The sequence below is a fragment of the Sus scrofa genome, chromosome 3 (genome assembly GCF_054392235.1).
Source record: "Sus scrofa isolate SSC_HxYL_T2T_F1_AM1 chromosome 3, Sscrofa_HxYL_maternal_Yorkshire_Landrace_v2.0, whole genome shotgun sequence".
Lineage (NCBI taxonomy): Eukaryota > Metazoa > Chordata > Mammalia > Artiodactyla > Suidae > Sus > Sus scrofa.
The window spans coordinates 80,819,616-80,842,710 of NC_139385.1; the positions used below are offsets into that span (position 1 = coordinate 80,819,616).

The following is a 23,095-nucleotide window of genomic DNA, read 5'->3' on the forward strand; positions in this document are numbered from 1 at the left end:
CAAGGTTGAGTGAGGTGAGACAAGAGGAGGCTGAGGGCTCAAAGGATGCTGGGGTGCCATTAAAATCGGGGTAGAAATAGTACAGGCCAGGTGTCAAAGATGCTTTTCCTCCTTTCTAGTTCTTCCTTAATTCCCAGTAATCTACTTGTTTTCCTGTCAGTTCTGAAATGTTCTTCAAGACCACTGGTAACCTATTTATCCGACACAGAGATTTTTTTTTTCCCTTCTCTTTTCCCATTTTCCTAGACTTTTTAGCAGTATTTAGTATTATTGGGGAGGAAAATGGAGTAGAAATCTAGGGAGTCTCTATCTTCTGGCTTAGGTAACATGTAACTCAGCGTTGTCCTGTGTGACATGGTTTGGTTCCGAGGAGTGCTGTCAAAGGGTCATTTAGCTGTACAGCTAGTCAGATGTGCCCCCCTGCTGTTTACTGGCTATGGGACTTGGGTGAATTGTTTGGCTTTGTGGACCCAGTTGCCTGTAGCATGGAGATAATGGAATTTGTGTTGTCTGCATCACGGGTTAATTTTGGAAGGAGATCATGAAATATATGAGTTAGTGGTCACAGTTAAATTTGCCCCAAAGAAGGCCATAAGAACAAAACATTTTCTCTCTCCTAACATGTTCAGTTTCCCTTCCCAATTCCGTTATCAGTCATCATCCTTCCATTACTCCTGCTTGAAAACTCCAAGTTTATTCATTCCTCTACTTATTCATCCATTCATTCATCCATCCATTTATTCATGCAACATTCAAATTCCTAATGTGTACAAATTGTCATTGATGTACCCTCTCAGTAATGATGAAGACAGTATCTACAATTGTTGAACACATATTCTATGCTAGGCACTGTATTAATGCTTTACTTCAGTCCTGTTTAATCATCACAACAGCCCTGTGGGATAGGCCTTGTTTTCCCCTTTTTTTTCAGATGAGGTAACTGGGGGGCTCTGAAAATATCCAGAGGAAATAGGAAAGGCAAAACTGTATCCATGTCTGTCTATTTCCAGAACCCACACAGGCCTGCTGCTTCCTTCCTTATATTTGATCTATCATAGGGCCTTCTCAGGGCTTTTTTTTTTTTTTTTTTTTCCTCTTTTTCTTTAGAGCCACACTAGCAGCATGTGGAGATTCCCAGGCTAGGGGTTGAATCAGAGCTACAGCTGCCGGCCTACACCAGAGCCACAGCAACGCCAGATCCGAGCTGCATCTGTGACCTACACCACAGCTCACGGCAATGCCAGATCCTTAACCCACTAAGCAAGGCCAGGGATCGAACCCCCAACCTCATGGTTCCTAGTTGGATTCGCTTCCGCTGCACTACAACGGGAACTCCAGGGCTTTTTTGTATTGTCTCTGAGTTGGTCCATTTCCTCTTCTCTCTGTCTCTCTGTCTTACTCTCTCTCTCATGAACCTGGTTCAGACCCCCTCACCCCTTGCTCGTTATTGCCATGACCTCCTTGCTATTATTATTATCCCTGTCTTTACCAAGTTGCTCTTGCCTCTACTCCATCCTGCTCTCTGCCACCTGTTCGATCTTCCTAAAATAGTTTTCATCATGCCAGTTTCCTACTCAGCAAGAGACTGGCTTCCTGTCGTTATTGGATCCAATTCATTTCTCTCTACCTGATGTTAAATTCCCTGACTATCCATCCTTCCTTCTAATACATCTTGATATTAATATATTAATATAGTCAATAAATATTTGACTCCATGAGCTATGAGTGATGGGTTCATAAAGAGAAAAAGTGGGCTCTGCTTTAAAAGGCCTATGTTTTGATAGAATTCACTTAGAATTCTGTACTTCAGCTAAGCTAGTCATCTTTAATTTTCCCCAGTCAAGCAAAATTATTTCTATCTCTGCTCATACTGTATTCACAACTTAAAATGTTTATAGGCCTTTCCTTTCCACATATCAAGAAGCAACTCACAATTCAAGGCATAATCAGGTACCCCTTTTCCTTGTCGTGCACCTTTCCCCTCTCTGTAGTTATACTATTTGTTGTCTAGACATTTTATTTTAAGGCCTGGGTAGGTTCTGCAGTTTTTACAGGACACTTTTATGTGCTTTATCTTATTGGAGCCTCATTAAGGTAGCCATGGCAGGTGATATTCCCTTTGCATAGGAGGAGAATCAGTATCATCCAAAAGTTTTTGTGACTGTATAGACTTGTGTGGTTAGTGAGCTGGGATGTTGTTCTTAGACATGAGCTCCTTTGAATCTTGGAGGGTAGTGTGGTCCAGAGGAAGGGCATGGCTCGGGAAGCCTAGAAATAATGTGAGCTAACAGCGAGGAGAGTAAAAAGCACAGAGGGTTCTGGTTCAGGCTTTGGTTTCAGTTTTGGCTCCACTCCTTGTCTTCTGTGTAACTTCAGGAAAGTTGCTCAGTTCTCTAAGCCTTAGTTTCCCTGTCGGCATTGTTCCTGGCCTGCTTCTCTGGGGGGTTATTGTGATGTCCAAACATGATGATAATCTTGTTATTAGCTAACTTTTGTTGAGTGAATACCAGACAGTATCCTAACTATTTCACATGGATTATCTCAGCTGATCCTCACAACGGCTCTCAGAGATGTTCTTTGGTCGTTCCCAAATTGACAGATGAGGACATCGAGGCTCAGAGATGTTAAGTACCTGGGTCAAGTTTACATAGCTACTAGGTACTATACACTTGTTTTTTCAAGGTGCTCTGTAGACTGTAAAGTGCTCTGATCATGCAGAAGTCCAGACGGCAGCAAGCTGCATGGCCCTGCCCACTTGTGTAATAGTGAAGAGGCAATGGAGGGGCCAACATGGAGATTTTGCAGGGGAGGAGAAAAATGGTTTCCTAGGGGATTTAGCCAGAATCAGAGCTTTGGAGAGGTGTTTGGGGGCCATATACTTGGCTGTTGGCTGTCATTTTACTACTAGGCTATCTGGCCTGCCTTCAAAAGAGGGCAGAATGGAAGAAGACCCTGTTGGGCTAGTGAAGCCCAGTGCGGACAAGACTGCACCCAGTGGAGCAGGACAGCTTTGTTGGCAACTTAGGGGCAGGGCCACTGGTCTCTTGGTTTCCAGCCCTCGTTAGGTGGGTAAATGAATGAAGTGGTATGGTAATAGCTCTGTGGAGACGTCTCACTAGAATGCATAATCTTATCAAACATTTTTAATTATAAAAGTAATACAGGGTTATTAAAGAAATTCTGTGAAATATAGAAAATAAACCATTTCATTGTCTCTGTTAAGGAGATCTCTAGGAGGCAAGGCCAAGAGTACAGGGGGCAGGTAGCTCAGGTGGATGGGACCTTATGCTGTAAGGGACAAGTGGCATGCTGCCTCTGACTACTGCTCTTACTAACCTGTTAGAACTTGATACTCTTGGGGTTCAGAGCCTGGTCTTTTTGAACAACTAGAAGGGAGGAAGAATGACTATGGCAACCTTTGCCTTTGAGAGGGGGAAGCTGGGAGCTGGGGAATTTGACTTGCTTTATTGTGTGTGTGTGAAGTTGTCTCTGTTGCTGCCCTTCCTTTGCTGTGTGTTGGGGAGGGGGCCTGGCTCCTCTGGCTCAGGGTGAGATTGAAATCTAGACCTTAATCATGTGGGTTTGGACCTGAGTCCAGAGTTTAGAAAGGGGAGAGAGAAAGAAGAGCACTAGAGACGGGGATGAGGGACCCTTATTTTGGCTGCCTGGAGGCCCTAGGTAGCTGATTGTTTTAAAGTGTCACTTGATCCTTGTGGGTCTGCTGAGGCCTCACATCCTGGGTTTGGGGGGCAGCAGTGATGGTGAAGGGGTGCAGACTAGGAGGACCACCAGGCTGTGCTCCCAGCCCTAGGACAGTGTACTCTAGAGGTGAGTATTGAGGGTCTGTGGCATGGGCCTAGCCCCTTATTCCCTGTCCCTCTTGTCTGGCCCAGGTGAAGAAGGGGGGCACTAGGACCCAGAGGCTAGCACGGTTCCTGACAAGTCTAGAGCAGCACTAGCGCAGAGTGAGACTCATCAGCTGGCAAGCAGGATTCGGTGTCTCTGGGTTCAGGAATCCTCCAGCAGCAGAGAGGACTTGCTCCTTAGCCCCCATCTCTGTCCCCATCCCTACCCCAGTGGGCCACCCAGTGGATCCATGGACTGGGAAGGGCCACACCTGCCAGCTTCTGTGTCTGTCCATGAGGGCCTGGAGCCCTGACCCTCCTGGCTAGGTTTCTGCCTTTTCTCTCTGTCTTTGGCCAGCTGGGGGAGGGGGGAGAGGCTGGGTGAGCACCATGGCCCAGAGCAAGAGGCACGTGTACAGCCGGGTAAGTGGCCTGTTTCTGGGATGGCCCTGGGAGGGCTTCTGGAGAAGGCCTGAGAGCCTGTGGACATTGCTGTGGGGGCTGGGGAGACAGGCAGGAGCTAGGTTGGGGCCATTCGCAGCCCGGATGGTGCTGTGCTGCACAGGCTTCCTTTTCCAGAGATGGGCCCTCTGTGGGTACTGGCGAGGCCTGACCTTTGACTCTAATTGGACCTCAGGCCAGAGGCTCCCGAGGGGCCCGGCTATCTTGAAGATTCTGAATGGGGTGGGTGGGTTGGAATTATCTTTCAGTGAAGTCCTTCCTTAGAGCTGCTTTGTTGTTTGTCACTTTGTTGCTTTCTCACTCTTCTGGCCGAGATGGAATATGTGTCCACTATTGTGTCCATCTGGTTCAGAGAGGCTTCTTAGGGTTAGGACGTTGGAGAGAGTCTCTGAGTTTGGGGCCGGTCCTTATGTCACTGTCGGTTCCTTTTGTTGTCAGGCCCATGAGAGCCATTCTGCTGTCCCAGGTATGATTTAGGGTTCTGGAGGCCCTGGGAATGGCATCCTCACCTTTCTGGATGAGCTCTTTTGGGAAGAGAGTAGGGAGTGACTGGCTCTGGCCAGGCTCCCCTATGAAGCCAAGTGGGGGCATCAGAAGGGAGCCCTGTGGAGTCTTCGGGGCCATGCTGTCACTTTTTGATGCCTCATTCATCTGTTTGTTGCAAGGCCCCTGGTTCATGGAGCTGTGGTTGCTAAAAATGGCTTAGGTGTGATTTTCTTCTAAACCCTGGGACCTAATTTCATGTTGTCCTGTCATCACGGTTATGTCATAAGCTGAGAGCTTCCTGAGGAGTGTTTAGTCTGTTCCTTTGACTTGTCCACTTATGGGGTGGTGAGCCATCCATTTGGACCACTGGGCAGAATCTGGGGGACAAATTACAGGGACCCGAGGTACCTGATTTACCTGGCCTTACTGTTCTTTTTCTAGCAACATAGCGTGAGGGAAGGACCACCGAAACTTGTGGATAGAGAGTTGATGGAACAGGGCTTGGGCCGGGAGGAAGGAAGTTAAATGGGTTGATGGGTTGGTGGGACATCTAGAAGTGTCACGGTGGGTATGTGGATGGGGGTGGGGGAGTCAGGTCAGGAAGAAGTGGTGGTGATTTAAGGGCTGGAAGGAGGCACAGTTGTGTGCCGCTGAAAGGGAGAGGCCTCAGAGAGCCATTTGGACCCCAAGGAGGAGGGGAGGGGAACAGGAGTCTGTGGGGTCACTCACTGACTCGGCTGTCTTCCGGTTGGAGGAAGCCTCGTCTAAACTGAGTTATTTGCTTGAGCCTCCTTCCCCTCCTAGGGGGCAGTGCTCCTGAGAAAGCGTCCATGCAGGCTGACATTCACAGATCTATGAATGAATTCTGATTTGTTATGAAATTCAAACTCTTAAAAATTCTGGTAGATTCCAGAGGAGTTTGGAGAAGTTTTAGAATACATTACTGATATTTTTAAAAAGGGAATTTGCAGTAGAGAGGGGGCACTTTACCTTGAGAATGGGGTACTGGGAAGTGATTTATGGTCCTTTTTCAGGCCAGGATCCCAATTGGGGCCTTTCTTTTATACATTAGGATGACACACTTGATCTGAGGCTTTTCTCTTTAGGGCCTCGCCTGCAGCATATGGAGGTTCCCCGGCTAGGGGTTGAGTCAGAGCTGCAGCTGCCGGCCTACACCACAGCCACAGCAACCCAGGATCCGAGCCATGTCTGCGACCTACACCACAGCTCACAGCAATGCTGGATCCTTAACCCACTAAGTGGGGCCAGGCATTGAACCCGCATCCTCAGATGGATACTAATTGGGTATCAGTGGAGCCACAATGGGAACTCCAGCCTGAGGCTTTTAACTGTGTGTATGTTTATACGTATTTTTCAGACTCCCAGCGGCAGCAGAATGAGTGCAGAGGCAAGTGCCCGGCCTCTGCGAGTGGGCTCCCGTGTGGAGGTGATTGGAAAAGGCCACCGTGGCACTGTGGCCTATGTTGGGGCCACCCTCTTTGCCACTGGCAAATGGGTAGGCGTGATTCTGGATGAAGCAAAGGGCAAGAATGATGGAACCGTCCAAGGCAGGAAATATTTTACTTGCGATGAAGGGCATGGCATCTTTGTGCGCCAGTCCCAGGTACTTGCTGCTGCTGTGTGTGCGCGTGTGCTCCCTTTCCTTGGGCATGAGCATAAGTCTGTGGTTGGGAGAGTGGGAGATAATGGGGGAGGGAAGATTGAGAGCCATCCTTAGGGAAGCTGCCCTGTTCCCCAGGCTTTCTTAGGGCCTGGGGAGGGGCCTATATTTCATCCATCCTTGATCTGGCTGTATTGAGTCTGCTCTGTGGCCTCAGATCCAGGTATTTGAAGATGGAGCAGATACTACTTCCCCAGAGACACCTGATTCTTCTGCCTCCAAGGTCCTCAGAAGAGGTAACAACCACCCACTTAAGTTGCCTTCTCACATCCAGGAGTCCCCAGGACTTCTCCCCAGAACAAGGGGCCACAGTGGATCCTGAGATTGTTCCATCATCACCATATTCCCTTGTTATATCTTGCCTACCTGCCATGATGTTCTCTACTCCTACCCTTCTACAACAAACACACTTTGTTTCTGTTTGCATTCTACAGAGGGAACTGATTCAAATGCAAAGACCAGCAAACTGGTAAGTGGTTGGGGGTGGGAGTGGAGAGTAAGAGAGGCAAAGAGGGACAGGAGACCGAATGCTAGGCAGGAAGATGCAATGGAGGAGTAAACCGAGTTAGCCTTCTTCCAGTCTCCATCCTCCCAGAGCAGGAAGCTGTCTGGTTGCGAGTCTGCTTTAGGGGTAAACGTGGTAGCAGGGAAAAGCTATTAAGGCCCAGAAATTCTGTAGTTGAGACCGAGGGTGAGAGGGAGAGTTAAGTCTGACCCTAGTAGCATCGTTGCCAACATCCAACCTTTTGGTCCCCAGATGTTTGGTACCCAACATCTGAAGGGTATAGGGAAGGGGTGAGGTGAGGACTGGAGGAGGAAGGTGCTTTCTTGTTCACAAGTAAATGGAAAGGAGCCGGACCCTCTGCCGCCTGTTTCAGGCCTAGGCCGAGGGCCTTGTAGCTCCCCTCCGCTGCTCTGCGCAGGGTGTGTGAGGTGGGGCTCCAGACCCTCCACCTTCTCTAGGCCAGGGTATGGACCTCCTGGAAGCTGATCTTTGAAGGACCCCTCATCTCACTTACTGTGGACTTGTCAGTGACCTCACCCCCCCATACCTGTGTGTGCCTGAGTCGGTCCTAACACCTACATGCAAGACGTCTGGCCAGTAGCACAGCGTGATGTTTAACTCCCTTCTCTAACTCTGCCCTTTCCTACTCCTCATGCAGCGGGGACCGAAGCCTAAGAAGGTGGTGTGTTTACTGTTTGTGCCTGGGTGGGTGAGGGCCGTGAGCCCCCTCCCAGCTGTCCTGCATGACCTTGGGCTGCTGCATGCATGTGTGTGTGACCTTGGGGCTGGGATGGCCAGAGGAAATGGCAGCCTTGGCTTTCAGAGTTCCTTTGAGGGGTGCAAGGACATTAGGCTCAGTGTCCAGGCCCAGATCGCACTCATTAGGGATGATTCTCATCCCCCCCCTATTGCCCACTGTCTCAGGACTTCTAGTCAGAGACCCGGAGAATTTGACCCTAAATAGCAGCAACATGGAATAGAGCATTTACTAGCTTATAGTGGATTCTCATTTAGCCTGAGCCTGGGGGCAGTGGGAGGAGAAACTGGCGGTTTGGGAGTGGGGAAAGTACCAAGTGAGCTGGTTGGGTGAGGAGGTGGGAGGTCAGGGGACAGAGCACATGAAGAACAGTCGTGAGTTGAAAAGCCTGAGTTGTGCCTGCCTCTTGGTGGGTGCTGCCATGAATGCCCATGCTCGCTCTGCTCCACCAGTCTTTCCCTGCCTTTCTCCCTCTGATGTTGTGCCTGAGGCCCATCTTCCACCCTTGGAGCCTCCATCAGCTGTCATTGGAGCCGGGCTCAGCTGTGCCACCCATGAGACTCCTTTAGTCTTAAGTCGCTGCCATGACCACTTCCTCACACCAGCCCCTGCCTTGGGGCTGTGCCCAAGCTGTCTCCAAGCTGCATGTGCCTGTTTGGCCTGTATGTACCGTGCTGTACATGTGGTGCTGTGATTTCCTTGTTGCCGGATGGTTTCAGGCCCTTCTGACCTTGCATGGAGAGCTATTGACTAGGGCAGTGGGAGACTTCTGGTTGTGATGGGTCCGCACTTAGGAGTCTTGCCTTGGAAGAGACAACAGGATGGTACTTGGCGTTGGGGTCCTGGCTCAGGAGGGCATGGGGATGTAAGAAGGAAAATAATACTCTAAAGGGTGCTGGATCCATCCCAGACATTTGGCTTCCTCCCTTGATTATTGTCTCCTGGTTGGGGCTCCCATCTCACAGGAAGCCCTTGAATAGAGAAGAGCATGGATCTGCAGTCTGCTATCTTTGGAGACGTTCTGGCTGCAGTCTGCCCTGTCCCTGGGTGGGGCCTGAGCTGTGCCCAGATCTTGGGGTTTGGGCAGCTGCCTGGGGAAATGTGGCCCAGCCAAGCCTAGGCTGCCTGTGCTGGGATGCAGTGCCTTCTTGGCCCACAGTGCAGTGTCTCAGTCAAGTAGTCAAGTCCTCCCCTTGGTCTTCCTCGCCAGTGCTTCTCTCCCAGCAGGTCACTCAGCCCAGGGAGAGGGAGCTAGCATCGAACAGAGGAAGGAACTTTGCGGGGGAAGGCAGAGGAGAACCCAGATGTCTCTGCAGGGCCCCAGTCCTTTCTGGAAGCCCTTTAGATACGGGCTTGACCCTACCTACAGCCACGGGAGAGTTGGGAGAGGAGCCAAACGCTGTCATTAGAGCTGCTGCCACCCAGATGGAATGTGCCCCAGGGCTTCCTAGTGTGCCCCACAGAGCTGATGCCTTCGCACAAGGGGTGTTCTGGGGGCATGTGTCTCATGAGCCCCCATAAAGGTATTGGCCGTGTGTATAGGAGACCGAAGTAGAGTTGGTGGGGTTGTGGGCAGAGGGGAGTGTGAGTCTGAGAGCGGCCTGATGAAGCAGTGAGGCGCTATGTCCCTGTCCAGGGACACCTGTTCCCAGAGAGGTCACCCCAGAAATGGGATGGCCCCCAGCCCCACTTCTTAGAGCAAATTCTTGCTAACTGGGGAGAGGGGAGGGGAGGGAGGAGCCAGAACCTGTTCTTTGGAGGAAGAAGCAGGGCGGGTTCAGCAGAGGACTTTGTCCAGTCATGAGGAGGGGGAGGAGCCCGCAGAGCCTGGCGGTTGCTAGGTGACTGAGGAGCCGTGGCTCCACCCCCAGTGGAGCAGAGGAGGGTGGGTGCATGACGTCAGGTGGAGCTGGTGCTGCGGCCACTGAGGCTGCCATCAGTCTAAGCTGGAGAACTAGGCCGGGTGCCTCTCCGGTGCCTGCCGGAGCCTGGCTGTCCCCACCTTGCACCTGTGGGGGCTTCTGCATCTGAGCTGCAGCCGTTTGCCAGCTGCGAAGCTGCCGGGCCGGGAAGCTGAGGCTGCATTGTTGGGATTTGATGCACTAATCTCCTGTCTCCGCCGCCTCTCCCTCTGTTCGGTCTCTTTCCCTCCCTCCCTTCGTCTGTCCTTCCTCTGTGTTTGTCCATCCTCCTCTGTCCTTCCTTCTCTTTCCTCTCCTGGCTTTCTTTGGTTTTCTGCAATGATGAGACAGGCACCGACAGCCCGAAAGGTACTCTTGCTTGCTCTGGTCCTGCTGCTGGGTTGCCAGCGTGATGGTGGCAGCAGGCTACTGGGGTGGGGGTGGGGGCTGATTGAATTCCTCTGTCTACCTGGTTGGGGGAGGAGGATGGGGATGAGGGTGGGGGACAGGGAGAGGTATGTGTCACTGCCATGCCCCACACCCTGGGCATTTGCTCCCTGGCCTGCCTGCTTTTGGCTCTGAATCTGTGTGCCAGGCCTTGTACTCAGTGGCCTCACGGGCTTGGGCTTCAGGCAGCTTCTGCTGCAGACTGGCTCTGGGAGGTTTCCTGTGAGAGAATCTGGGGAAGCAGGTCCAGCTGTCTTTGTGCCTCTAGCAGGTCTACCTCATCTGACCTTTGCTAGAATGACTCTTGGTTGTACTAGCAGCATCCCTCCCCCACTGGGTTTGTATCAGGGGGCTTGCCAGAATAATTTTTGACATACAGCTATGGAGGCTTAGTCCAGGTTAATAGAGGTGAGGGTTGGTCTCCTTGGGAGACCTAGAAGCAAGGCCCAAGCCACATCTTGTCTTTGCCAGAGCTGTGAGACACTGGGCAGCAAGAGCACTACTTGGGAGTTAGAGTTAATCAGCTCTTTATCACTTTGCAGCAACCTGAGGGGTTTCTGGCTTTGGTTCGGGGCAGTAGTGTCCCTGTGCTCCTGCCCACCCCCACCTCCTTTCTTGCAGCTGGGTGGGGTTACTTTGCTGAGCTCTGGGCTTCTGGCTAATGCAATATTCATGGTGCTGACACCCGAGCCCTCTGCCCTGGGGATGGGGACTGCTGCAGGAACTGGTCCTGGGGGAGGGGGTGGGGGAGGACAGCAGTGCTCCTCTGCCTTGGGGGTCTGATCTCTCTCTGCTAGGTTCCTGTCACTCACTTCTGGGCTCATCATTCTTGTCACTTGATATTTCTAGGGAGTCCTCTGTGGAGTCTAACACTTGAAGGGGCTGACCTGGGAAAGTCCTTGGGAGTGGTGGGTGGGGCTCTGGGCTGGTGTGGGAGAAGTTGTTGCAGAAGGACTGGTCTCTGGAGACCTCCCCTACCAGCTGCTGCCTTTGGTCTCCTGTGGCTCAGCCTAGGAGACGGTGACTTCTGGGCTTCCCAGGGTGTCTGAAGGGATGAGATCTGCAAGGACAGGACAAAAGTGGGAGAAGGAACCAGCGGGGAATGGGAGTTCTGAGTTCCTGGGTGGGGACAGGGTGATTCGCGGGGAGATGGGGATGGAATGGTGGGAGGGAGGAGTGGAGGGACTGCTCGCCGGAGCCTCAATCCTGTTACTTCTTCTGCTCTCATCGCTGTCCCTTTTGTTGTCTGTCTTTCTGCCATTATCCTTTCCTTCCTGACTACTTCTCCTCTGGCTCCTGTTGCCTGTCCAGACTACAACTCGGCGGCCCAAGGTGAGAAAAAACAGCTACTGTACAAGCCACTGCCGAGTGTACACACACATTGTGGGCATGTGCGTGTCTGTATATGAGCAAGTAAAAGTTGGTCACAGTGTGTCCTCGGTTCTCTTTTCAGGGGAGTGAGGGGACTGAGGGTAATGACAGGCCCCTCCTGGGAAAATGCCTTCTGGCTCTTAGGAGGGCATCAGAGCCAGAGGCTTGAGTGCAGGGGAGAAATGAGAGTGGTTGTGGTTAAGCAAGGCAGGCTTTCTTGAAGAAGGGCATTTTGGCCAGCTTTGGGGGTGTGTGTGTGGTGGGGGGAGTTGGAAGAGAGGTGAAAAAGAACTTGACCGTGTAAAGGAGTGTGTGTGTCAGGCCGTCTGTGGATGGCGTGCGGTCTCTGAGTGTCAGCCCATCCAGGGGAGCTTCAGGGCTCTGCTCGACAAGGAGGAGCACCGGGCAGGCCTGTCTGCTCCAGGGCCTTGGCCCCGCCACCTGGTTAGAGTCCCTTTGTCTTGGGGGAGGAAGGTGACAGATTGAGTTGACTGTACTGACCTTGTTTCGGGGGAAGCCCGAGGATTACACCTTCCATCCTGGCCCTTTTACCTGCAGGGTCCCCATAAATAGACCCAGGGAAGGAGAAATAGATGGATTTAAAGAAAAGAGAGGGCCTCGCCAGGGTGTAGAACCTAGTACCCACTTTTAGCCCAGCCTCCTCTGGAAGCATGGGAGTTGGAGATCACTTTGTTCTTTCTCTCCGGGAATGACTTTGAGGCACTTTTTCTCCCTGGGAGGAAGGCACAGGCCCAGAGTGACAATAGGATTGGGAGTATTAGAAATTGCTGGAGTGACAAGTGGGTCACGGAGGGGAGGTCTAGGGAGTGAGGGATTCTGCTCTAAGGGGGTAGTGCTGGGGCGGGGGGGGGGGCCTGTGGGGTCAGTGCCAGGGAGGAGCCTTGTAATCTTATGTTTTTTTCCATCCCTTCCCCTCCTGCTCCCCCACCTCCCGTCTGTCCTTTGTCACTATCTCTGACTCTGTGTCATTTTCTCTCTGCCTTTCACTGTTTCTCTGTTCTCATTGTGCTTTGATATTCTCTGCCTCTCTCCTTCTCTGTCTCTTCCCTGACCATATTCTCATATTCTGTCTTTCACTCTTTCACCACTCCTGTCTCCTACTCTTTCTGGTCTGCCCCTACCCTTTCCGAATAGCCCACCCGCCCAGCCAGTACTGGTGTGGCTGGGGCCAGTAGCTCCCTGGGCCCCTCTGGCTCAGCATCAGCAGGTGAGCTGAGCAGCAGTGAGCCCAGCACTCCAGCTCAGACTCCTCTGGCAGCACCCATCATTCCCACGCCAGCCCTCACCTCTCCTGGAGCAGCTCCCCCACTTCCTTCCCCCTCTAAGGTAAGGACTGGGGCACAAAGGGCCTATGACGCCTGGCAGGGTCTTAGAAGTAGCCCAAGGTTGGGGAGGACGCAGAACTTAAATTAGAAGGGTGGGAGCGCAGCGCGTAGTTAATCCCTCACTGACTAAACTACATTTTCTCCCTCTCCCCTCCTTTCCCACACGTATTGGGATCTTCTCATATTTTATATCATTTGCTCTGGCCCTGGGCCTGGGATGATATCTGCATACATTCCTGTCCTCTCCGCTCCAGCTCTGTCTTGGTGGGGAGGAAGAGGCGTCTGCACCGACAGAGGGGTCTCTCCTTTGCAGGAGGAGGAGGGGCTGAGGGCCCAGGTGCGGGACCTGGAGGAGAAACTGGAGACCCTGCGACTGAAACGCGCAGAAGACAAGGCAAAGCTAAAAGAGCTGGAAAAACACAAGATCCAGCTGGAGCAGGTGCAGGAATGGAAAAGCAAAATGCAAGAGCAGCAGGCAGACCTGCAGCGGCGCCTCAAGGAGGCGCGCAAGGTGGGACTTGGGATGAACAGGGTGTCTGGGGGTGCCCAGGGAAATGTGCTGGAAACTAGACCGGAACTGGAGCCTGGAATGTCCTATGAGAAAGGGGGCGTGACGTGTCTTGGTGCTCGTACCCCCACCGACCTCCACTCCTCTTCAGGAAGCCAAGGAGGCGCTGGAGGCCAAGGAACGCTACATGGAGGAGATGGCTGACACTGCTGATGCCATTGAGATGGCCACTCTGGACAAGGAGATGGCTGAGGAGCGGGCCGAGTCCCTGCAGCAGGAGGTGGAGGCGCTGAAGGAGCGTGTGGACGAGCTCACCACTGACTTGGAGATCCTCAAGGCTGAGATTGAAGAGAAGGGTAAAGGGCCGGGAGAGCTGCTGGGGCCAGAGGGTGGGGTGGGAACCTTGTCTGAAAGTTCTCATGGTCTTGCCCAGGCTCAGATGGCGCTGCGTCCAGTTATCAGCTCAAGCAGCTGGAGGAGCAGAACGCCCGCCTAAAGGATGCCCTGGTGAGGTAGGGTCCGCTCGACGCCTGGCTCACTCTCCGTCGACATCCATGTTAGAGCGCCTGTCACCCGGTGACTCTGACGCATGCTCGCTCTTCTCTGTCCCCACTCTCCCACAGGATGCGGGATCTTTCGTCCTCAGAGAAGCAGGAGCATGTGAAACTCCAGAAGCTCATGGAAAAGAAGAACCAAGAGCTGGAAGTTGTGAGGCAACAGCGGGAGCGTCTGCAGGAGGAGCTGAGCCAGGCAGAGAGCACCATTGATGAGCTCAAGGAGCAGGTCTGGGGAGCCCAGCGCCACCAACTCTCCCGAAGGTGCCGCTTCTGTTTGGGCACTTTTCAGTCCTTCTCCTTGTTCCTTCCCTGTAACGCAGGTGGATGCTGCTCTGGGTGCTGAGGAGATGGTGGAGATGCTGACAGACCGCAACCTGAATCTGGAAGAGAAAGTGCGGGAATTGAGAGAGACTGTGGGGGACTTGGTAAGAGGAGCAGACTCCTGACTTCCGACCCTGATGGAGGGCGTTTGAAAGAGACTTGCTGGGAGAAGGGCTGATGCATGACCCCTGACCTGTGAGCAGGGGGTGTGGTGAGTGAACCCACACTGGCCTGCTACCCTGACCCTGACCTTCCTTTGCCCCACCTGCCTCGTGGCCTCCCAGGAAGCGATGAATGAGATGAACGACGAGCTGCAGGAGAATGCACGGGAAACAGAACTGGAGCTGCGGGAGCAGCTGGATATGGCGGGTGCGCGGGTACGAGAGGCTCAGAAGCGGGTGGAGGCGGCCCAGGAGACGGTTGCGGACTATCAGCAAACCATCAAGAAGTATCGCCAGCTGACCGCCCACCTGCAGGTGCCTGCATGCCTCGACTCTGTGCCCGCCATTACCCCAGGGCGCCCTCGTGACCCATCTGGGCCTCACTATCTGTCCCTGCTTCCAGGATGTGAATCGGGAACTAACAAACCAGCAGGAAGCATCTGTGGAGAGGCAGCAGCAGCCCCCTCCGGAGACTTTTGACTTCAAAATCAAGTTTGCTGAGACTAAGGCCCATGCCAAGGTCAGGAAAGTGGGTGGGCCAGAGAAGGGTGAATGTTAGGGAGCCCAGCTGGCTGTGGCTGTGGGCTGATTGAGTGTGGGGTTGGTCTTCGGGTTCCTGAAGGAGGGGGTGCTTTGTGGGGTGCTTTGGAAGACTCGCTGCCTGGGCCTGTCCCAGAAGCAGGGGAAGTGGTGAAGCATGGCGTGGTGGTTATGAGACTCTCTCCAGCTTGGTGAGAGCCCACCTCCCCGACTACCTCACAGGCCATTGAGATGGAATTGAGGCAGATGGAGGTGGCGCAGGCCAACCGGCACATGTCCCTGCTGACAGCCTTCATGCCCGACAGCTTCCTTCGCCCAGGTGGGGACCACGACTGTGTCCTGGTGCTCCTGCTCATGCCTCGTCTCATTTGCAAGGTATGGTCTGTCAGTCACATGATCAGTAGGAGTCTTTTGACTTCGCCATGAACCAGGCATCGAGGATGCCAGGTGAAGAGAGCAGTCAGCATCCCTGCTCACAGGGTTCATGGTGGAATGGAGGAGCAGTCAACAAAATCACAGATGGATGTACATGACAGGTAGCATGTCACGAAGGGGAGGTAGCTTCTTTGAGAGAGCACACTTGGGGATCTGATTTAGATAGGGGATGTCACTGAAGGAATAACATTTGAGGTGAGACCCAAAAGATGACTAGGAGTTAGTGGGGGGATAATTGTCAGGAGAGCATTCTAGGTAGAAAGGTGGCAGGAGCAGCAGCTTTAAGGCGAGAAAGAGCCTGGTCCCACTGGTCCTGCTACCCTTTCATTCCCACACCCCAGATCCTCGTGACCGCCGGTAAGCACATCATTACTCTTTGCCCGCCTGAGGCTCCCTGCCCATCTCAGGGCTCTTTCTGCTTTCTCCCCTACGTGCCACACCCCACACAGAGCACTCAGCTCACCGGATTTCTGAGTCTCTGTTCTCCGTCCTCTGCTTTGAGTCCCTGATCTCTAGTGCTTCTTCCCACAGGCAGAGCTCATCCGGAAGCAGGCCCAGGAGAAGTTTGATCTAAGTGAGAACTGTTCAGAGCGGCCTGGACTTCGAGGAGCTGCAGGGGAGCAGCTCAGCTTTGCTGCCGGGCTGGTGTACTCACTGAGTTTGCTGCAGGCCACACTCCACCGTTATGAGCAGTAAGTAACCCTGACCCCTACTCCGGGGCCGCAGGTCCAAGATGGGCTGGATTTGAGATTGTCTGGTAGACCCTGGCCTCACGGGGCTCTTCTCTGGTCTCTAGTGCCCTCTCTCAGTGCAGCGTGGATGTGTATAAGAAGGTGGGCAGCCTCTACCCAGAGATGAGTGCCCACGAGCGCTCCCTGGACTTCCTTATTGAGCTGCTGCACAAGGATCAGCTGGATGAGACTGTCAATGTAGAGCCTCTCACCAAGGCCATCAAGTACTACCAGGTCTGGGGCAAGAATTCAGGCTTGGTGCAGGAGGGAGGGAGGCTTTCTTCTGCTGGGGGCTGTTGCCACTGCAGCCCAGCTTTATGTGCCAGGCTGACAGCTTGAGGCGCTCAGATGAACCGACTTCAGGATGCAGCTCCTTGAGGGGTTCAGACTCTCTCATACCTTGAGTCTGATGATGCCCGGGGCCCAAGTTACAATTCGGAAGGAATTTTTCCTTCTTCCAAGGCCTAAAGGCCGTTATCTTTTTCATCCCTCCTCAGCATCTGTACAGCATCCACCTCGCTGAACAACCTGAGGACAGTACCATGCAGCTGGCTGACCACATTAAGGTGAAGTGTCTGGGCCAGGGGTTGAGCTCCTTATAGAGACTGGAAATGGAAGATATCAAATGAGGTCCTCAAGGGATGTCACGTGAGCCTGGGACAGGATCACTAAGACCAGATTAGGGAAGGCAGAGAACCCGCTGATGTATGGGGGCCAGCCGAGAGTGGGGACATCTGAGAGACGGTGATGGGGCAGAAGGGCTCCTGTTGGGGGCTGACAGCCTCGTGCTTCTTTCCTCACAGTTCACGCAGAGTGCCCTGGACTGCATGAGTGTGGAGGTGGGACGGCTGAGGGCCTTCCTCCAGGTGAGAGCACAGCTAGATCTATCCAAACTCGTCTTCTTTCTTAGTCCCTGTGTCTTCGCCCCCGGCCCTAACACTGACGTGGTTCCCCATCTGTTTCTGTTTCCCGAATAGGGTGGGCAGGAGGCCTCGGATATTGCCCTCCTGCTGCGGGACCTGGAAACATCGTGCAGTGATATCCGGCAGTTCTGCAAAAAGATCCGAAGGCGAATGCCAGGGACGGACGCTCCTGGGATCCCAGCTGCACTGGCCTTTGGAGCACAGGTTTAGGACCATGAGGGGGGCACGGGAAGGAAGCTTGAGTCAAACCAGGAGGGGCCTGGCATGTCAAGATCTCCGTCTGGTCAGGGGACAAGAATAGTTTGGAGGTAGCTGGGAGCTGCGGCGCTGGGCCCAGAGGGGGCACCTGACTCTGGCCTGTTGCACAGGTGTCCGACACACTCCTCGACTGCAGGAAACACTTGACGTGGGTGGTGGCTGTGCTGCAAGAGGTGGCAGCTGCTGCTGCCCAGCTCATTGCCCCGCTGGCTGAGAATGAGGGACTGCCTGTGGCTGCCCTGGAGGAGCTGGCTTTCAAAGCAAGCGAGCAGGTAGGCTGGGATGGCTGGGCAGAAGGCAGTGCTGGGGGAGTCAGGTGGCCAGTGTGGGATTTTCACCACTGCCCTTGGCTCCTCCAGATTTACGGGACCCCCTCCAGCAGCCCCTATGAGTGTCTGCGCCAGTCATGCAACATCCTCATCAGTACTATGAACAAGCTGGCCACGGCCATGCAGGAGGGAGAGTATGATGCAGAGCGGCCCCCTAGCAAGGTGAGTGGGGAGCTCCTTGGAGTGGCTCCGGGGCCCTGGAGGAGCAGGGCTTACAAAGCTGCTGCTGGTTGTGGGAGGGCTGGGAGGCAAGAGGAGGGAATTTGGAGAGCACCATCCTGCCGAGAAGGCAAGGAGCAGACTTGCCCTATGGCTGGCTCTCTCTGAAAGGAGCACCTTGGTGACTCCTCTCCCCCGCTGCCGCCACCCTTAGCCGCCCCCAGTTGAGCTGCGGGCTGCAGCCCTTCGTGCAGAGATCACGGATGCCGAAGGCCTGGGTTTGAAGCTTGAAGATCGAGAAACAGTTATTAAGGAGTTGAAGAAGTCACTCAAGATCAAGGTAAAGATAGGAAAGGCTCAGGATCAGGGGGGTCAGGACGTGTTGTGGGGCACAGGGCAGCACGGAGTGTTGGTGCTCAGAACTGAGAAGGGTTGGGGCCTGATGGGAGAAGTGGCGCCTGTGACCTGTGGGAGTCCTTGTGGTCCCGTAGGGAGCTTTCTATCTCATGGTCTCTCCCACGTCCCTGGGACCCTTGGGAGGATGTGAGGGAACTAGCCACTCTCTGCCCTCATCCAGGGGGAGGAGCTCAGTGAGGCCAATGTGCGGCTGAGCCTCCTGGAGAAGAAGCTGGACAGTGCTGCCAAGGATGCAGATGAGCGCATCGAGAAAGTCCAGACTCGGCTGGAGGAGACCCAGGCGCTGCTGCGGAAGAAGGAGAAGTCAGGCACCTTCCCGGGCCCCTGCTCCCTGCACCCCCCTCATGCCAGCAGCTCCCTGCCTCCTAGCCCAGGCCCTTCTGTAGTAAGACTCTCCCCAGGGGGACAGACTTCCTTCCCCATTGATGGCCCCCTGGTCTCATTGCAGTTGGAGCCTCTTCTGCCCCTGGCTCCTCACCAGCAGGGCTACTCCAAGGACCTGTCAGGACTGAGAATTAGGGGCAGAGCCACGGGGAAGGGACACTGCCCAAGCCCGGGTTCTCTTCCGCAGAGAGTTTGAGGAGACGATGGATGCACTTCAGGCTGACATTGACCAGCTGGAGGCAGAGAAGGCAGAGTTAAAGCAACGGCTGAACAGCCAGTCCAAGCGCACAATCGAGGGGATCCGGGGACCCCCTCCCTCGGGTATTGCTACCCTGGTCTCTGGCATCGCTGGTGGTGAGTGCAGTGGGACAGGCAGCAGCGGCCCGGAGGAGATTGAATGGCCTCCTCCTGTCCTTGGCCTCCGTTTGACTTCTGCGCATCCCCCAACCCCCTTACATCCTGGATGTTCAGCCGGGAGCACGCCTACCCGGTTTTACTCTGTGGCAGCTTTCACCAAGTTTTTAATTCTAGAAGATATGCGCAGAGTTCCTCTGACCAGGGAGGGGCAGTGAGACCATTACCAAGCTGTCAGTGAAGCTCAGCATTACAGCAAGAGTTGGACTCTAGTAGATGTCCCTCTTGGTCTGCAGTCTGGCCTTTCTGTCCCAGTCGTATATTCCAGAGCGTCATCGGCCCGAAGCAGGCTGGCCGGGCCCACTCCTGTGGTGTCCAGCTCTGCCCCGGGGCTTGCGCTGATTCCTCCTCAGCTCGGATGCTGCGCTTTCCCCGCCGAGCTCGCATGGCTTCAGCCTGTGCTCTGCTTGTCTCTTCCATTGCCCAATTCTCCCAGCTTGACTTGGGACCTTTGCCTGGTCTCTTAGTGTGGTCGGCGCTCCTGACCTGGAGTTCTTCTGCCTTCCAGGCCTCATCTTCCCGGTTTCCTGACCGCGGAGGCTGCCACGGCATCTTAAGTGCTCATCCGCCGTGTAGTTTGTTTTTTATTCTCTCTTCAGTCTCTTAGCCCTCTCACCTCCAGAAGGCAAACTCCTTGTAACGGCGTTAAACCAGCAGGATCTCTAGATCTCCCCTGCTGTGTCTGTCTTGTCAGCTGCCTCGCCTGGAGTCAAGACCTAGGGTCTTGTCCTCATCACAGCCCCCATCGCTGTGCCGCTTGATCCCAGAAGTGACTGAGTATCTACTTGACCTCAGACTCTGGTGGTGCACATGGTCCCCTGTTCCTTGGGAGCAGAATCTCTGGAATTACTACATTGCTTGTTTTAGCATAGGCTCTTTAAACAAACAGTGGTTCTTAATTTATGAAACGTTACACTAAAAAAGGGTGACTTTTGCTTCAGAGCAGTGGGGAACCTGAGGATTGTGGGAATGTGTCTACATTCTCAACCTAAGGTTTGCTGCTGGGGAGCCCCGGGGTACAGACTCCTGGGGTCTCAGCGGTGTTCTATCTGCCCTTTCCCGAGATGGAGCATGAGGCAGGGAAGCAGGAAGGCCTCAGGTGCCTCCTCCAGCCCACACTTCTGCCGCCACTCTTCCTCACGCATTGCCTCCGTCTCGTGGCCTCACTCCCCTTTGCTCTCTTTCTTTCATACATATTTGCTCTTTCCCCAAAGGTGGAGGCAGCGTCTTGTTAGGGTAGGCATGGTGGTCAGGAAAAGGTTTTCCTGCACACCCAGGATTCCTCCGGTGTGTTCCCCCCACCCCGGAATCATCTAATTCTTCTCTCCTCTTTTCCTGCACCCCCCCGGGCTATCCTGAGCACAGAAGAACAGCAGCGAGGTAGAGACCCATCCTGGCCGGGAGTTAACAGGGCTGGTGGGAATTGGGGCTGGGGGAGCAGTCAGGACTGAAGGTAGGAGGGGATAAAGAAAGGGGATGAGTAGGGATAGAGCCCATCTGCAACCCTCTCCACCTGGGGCTGATGACGTTTGTTGTGGTACCCACAGGAGGTGCCCCTGGGCAGGCTCCAGGGATTGTGCCAGGCCCAGGGCTGGTGAAGGACTCACCACTGCTGCTTCAGCAGATCTCTGCCATGAGGCTGCACATCTCCCAGCTCCAGCATGAGAACAGCGTCCTCAAGGTGAGGGGGTCACAGGGAGGATGGGTAGAGGTGGCATATAACTGCCTCACTGATGAGAGTTGGTAGGGCTACCTTCTTACCACCTCCCTTTTGCCTCTTGCCTACAGGGAGCCCAGATGAAGGCATCCTTGGCAGCCCTGCCCCCTCTGCACGTGGCAAAGCTCTCCCTCCCACCCCATGAGGGCCCTGGCAGTGAGCTAGCTGCTGGAGCGCTGTATCGTAAGACCAACCAGCTGCTGGAGACGTTGAATCAGCTGAGCACGCACACCCATGTAGTGGACATCACCCGCTCCAGCCCTGGTGTGGACCCGCCACCTCCTGGGATGCATGGCACCCCCCTTCCCCTTGCCCCAGGAAGGTGGTCCCTCCCTGGGCAGTTCCCACCAGAGAGGCTCTTCCCAGCGCTGGTCTTCAGCCTCAGCGTTCAGTTTGCTTGATTCACTTACTCTCTTATTTATCTGCTCCCTGAGAGGGCCCAGTATCTGCAGTCCTGACCCTAATCCAGTACAGCCGCTCGCCTGGGCTTTGGGGGGCTTCACTAGCCTTCTCTCCCCACAGCTGCCAAGAGCCCATCGGCCCAGCTCCTGGAGCAAGTGACTCAACTCAAGTCCCTAAGCGACACCATTGAGAAGCTCAAGGTTAGTTTAGACCCGCCCCTTTCTTACCTGCGGTGCCCACTTGAGAGCATCTATGGGGGAGTCCCCAGCATGTTTATTTCCACAAGGACGCCGGGCTTCCTGGGGACCTAGCCCTGTCCTAGATGACGCGTTGGGAGGAGGAGGGGAGGGCAGAGTTCCTGCCTTGGGAGCTCACTTCCAAGCAGATTCTCAACAATAGAAGACAGATTCTCACCAACAGACTGGGTTGAGCTGGGATCCTCTCAAGCGTGTACGGTTCAGGTGTTCTTCTGTCCGAGCTGAGGTCACTGCGGGGTAGAATGGCTGGGGCTGGCTCCCTAGACGCCCTGGCATCTGAGTTGGGCCTTAAAGGAAGGGTGTCGCGTAGGGGTGGAGTTGGGGTTTTGAGGAAAGCATGCTGGTGAAGAGGACTGGGTTCCTGCTTCCTCGCCGTTACTGGTCCTGTGCAACCAGGGAGATACTGGGATAGCTGTGGGGATTCCCTAAACGAAGGCCGTTCTCCTCCTCTGCCAGGACGAAGTCCTTAAGGAGACCGTATCTCAGCGCCCTGGAGCCACGGTCCCCACCGACTTTGCCACCTTCCCTTCATCAGCCTTCCTCAGGGTAAGAGGGAGCATGGTGGGGGAGGATGAGAGGTTTGGAGGGCTCACGGCGCCCCTTCCCCTTTCCTCCAGGATTTAGAGAGGCTTCTGGTGTCTCAGGTCCAACAACTGTTCCCCTTTCCTCCAGAATTTAGAGAGGCTTCTGGGTCTCAGGTCTAACAGCTGTTCCCCTTTCCTCCAGAATTTAAAGAGGCTTCTGGGGTCCAACAGCTGTTCCCCTTTCCTCCAGAATTTAAAGAGGCTTCTGGGGTCTCAGGTCCAACAGCTGTTCCCCTTCCCTCCAGAATTTAGAGAGGCTTCTGGGGTCTCAGGTCCAACAACTGCATGTCCTGATTTATCTGGCCAAGTCTTACTTGCAAGTAACTTCAGAGTGCTTGTTGTGCTTCCAGAAATTCTAACGTTTTAGCAAACATCTTCCACACCAGGACTTTTGACCAGACGTTTGACACCAGAAGGGGCTCAAAACCCCCTTGTTAGGCTATGTACCCTAGTTCTGATTTGGAAAATGTGATTATCAGAGCCTAGGAGCCTCAAAGCCTCAGTCTCCCCAGGGCCGCCTTGGTCTCAGGGCTCAGGGACCCTGTCAGTGGCACGCAGCTCAAGTGAGCCCCTGACCTGGATGCCTCGTCCCCTCCCCAACTCCCAGGCCAAGGAAGAGCAGCAGGACGACACTGTATACATGGGCAAAGTGACCTTCTCGTGTGCAGCTGGCCTTGGACAGCGACACCGGCTGGTACTCACCCAGGAGCAGCTGCACCAACTTCACGATCGCCTCATCTCCTAAGTGCTCCTTGCCCCCGAGGTCCCCTTCCACCCTCAGCCCTCCTGATGCCACTCTGCCTGATGCGTAGCCACCTCAGCCAGCCCCTAGGTAGACCCATGTGTGTAAAGCTGTTCCTGCCCCATTCAGCTTCACTCCCACCTTTCAGTGCCCTGCCCTTCGACTTGGGCTCCCCAATTTTTGTCCCCTGGCCCCTGCCAGAATTCGCTGTGCAGCTGCTCCCTCCTTCCTGAGGAGCCTTATGGGCTGTGCCGGGGTAGGTAGGCTGAGACCCCACCACTACAGGTTGAGTGAGGTCCCCCCGATTGAGGACTTCACCCCTTGATTAAAGCCACTTCTGCTTCATTGTTTTCTGTGTGGTGTTGGGAGTGGGACTTGGGCCATTTGGCTCAGAGCAGGAGTGAAGAAGGGGTACGGAGCAGGCTTCGGCTCTGCTAGATTTGCAGGTGTCCCTC

General features: G+C 54.2%; 1 protein-coding gene across 28 annotated transcripts in view; it reads left to right on the forward strand.

Annotated features, from left to right (window-relative positions):
• DCTN1 (dynactin subunit 1) overlaps positions 1–22,985 on the forward strand; it is a 30,183-nt gene extending 7,198 nt beyond the window's left edge. Inside the window, exons 1-32 of one of the 28 annotated variants that reach the window (NM_001444443.1) lie at positions 3,963–4,268; positions 6,172–6,417; positions 6,632–6,710; positions 6,909–6,943; positions 7,638–7,658; positions 9,989–10,006; positions 11,396–11,416; positions 12,611–12,802; positions 13,115–13,312; positions 13,461–13,665; positions 13,743–13,821; positions 13,933–14,092; positions 14,187–14,291; positions 14,472–14,663; positions 14,752–14,868; positions 15,111–15,263; positions 15,855–16,015; positions 16,120–16,288; positions 16,552–16,620; positions 16,858–16,920; positions 17,032–17,181; positions 17,346–17,507; positions 17,595–17,726; positions 17,938–18,063; positions 18,301–18,443; positions 18,712–18,878; positions 20,304–20,318; positions 20,486–20,619; positions 20,727–20,919; positions 21,178–21,257; positions 21,771–21,860; positions 22,506–22,985. In NM_001444443.1, coding sequence (NP_001431372.1) covers positions 4,236–4,268; positions 6,172–6,417; positions 6,632–6,710; positions 6,909–6,943; positions 7,638–7,658; positions 9,989–10,006; positions 11,396–11,416; positions 12,611–12,802; positions 13,115–13,312; positions 13,461–13,665; positions 13,743–13,821; positions 13,933–14,092; positions 14,187–14,291; positions 14,472–14,663; positions 14,752–14,868; positions 15,111–15,263; positions 15,855–16,015; positions 16,120–16,288; positions 16,552–16,620; positions 16,858–16,920; positions 17,032–17,181; positions 17,346–17,507; positions 17,595–17,726; positions 17,938–18,063; positions 18,301–18,443; positions 18,712–18,878; positions 20,304–20,318; positions 20,486–20,619; positions 20,727–20,919; positions 21,178–21,257; positions 21,771–21,860; positions 22,506–22,643 — 3,846 coding nt within the window. In that variant the 5' untranslated portion in view covers positions 3,963–4,235 and the 3' untranslated portion in view covers positions 22,644–22,985. Of the gene's footprint in view, positions 1–3,962; positions 4,269–6,171; positions 6,418–6,631; positions 6,711–6,908; positions 6,944–7,637; positions 7,659–9,659; positions 10,007–11,395; positions 11,417–12,610; positions 12,803–13,114; positions 13,313–13,460; positions 13,666–13,742; positions 13,822–13,932; positions 14,093–14,186; positions 14,292–14,471; positions 14,664–14,751; positions 14,869–15,110; positions 15,264–15,854; positions 16,016–16,119; positions 16,289–16,551; positions 16,621–16,857; positions 16,921–17,031; positions 17,182–17,345; positions 17,508–17,594; positions 17,727–17,937; positions 18,064–18,300; positions 18,444–18,711; positions 18,888–20,303; positions 20,319–20,485; positions 20,620–20,726; positions 20,920–21,177; positions 21,258–21,770; positions 21,861–22,505 lie in introns of those variants that run through there. The other 27 variants (XM_021087352.2, XM_085015670.1, XM_021087350.2 and 24 more) reach the window with 27 other exon arrangements.
• Positions 22,986–23,095: the final 110 nt, after the last annotated feature.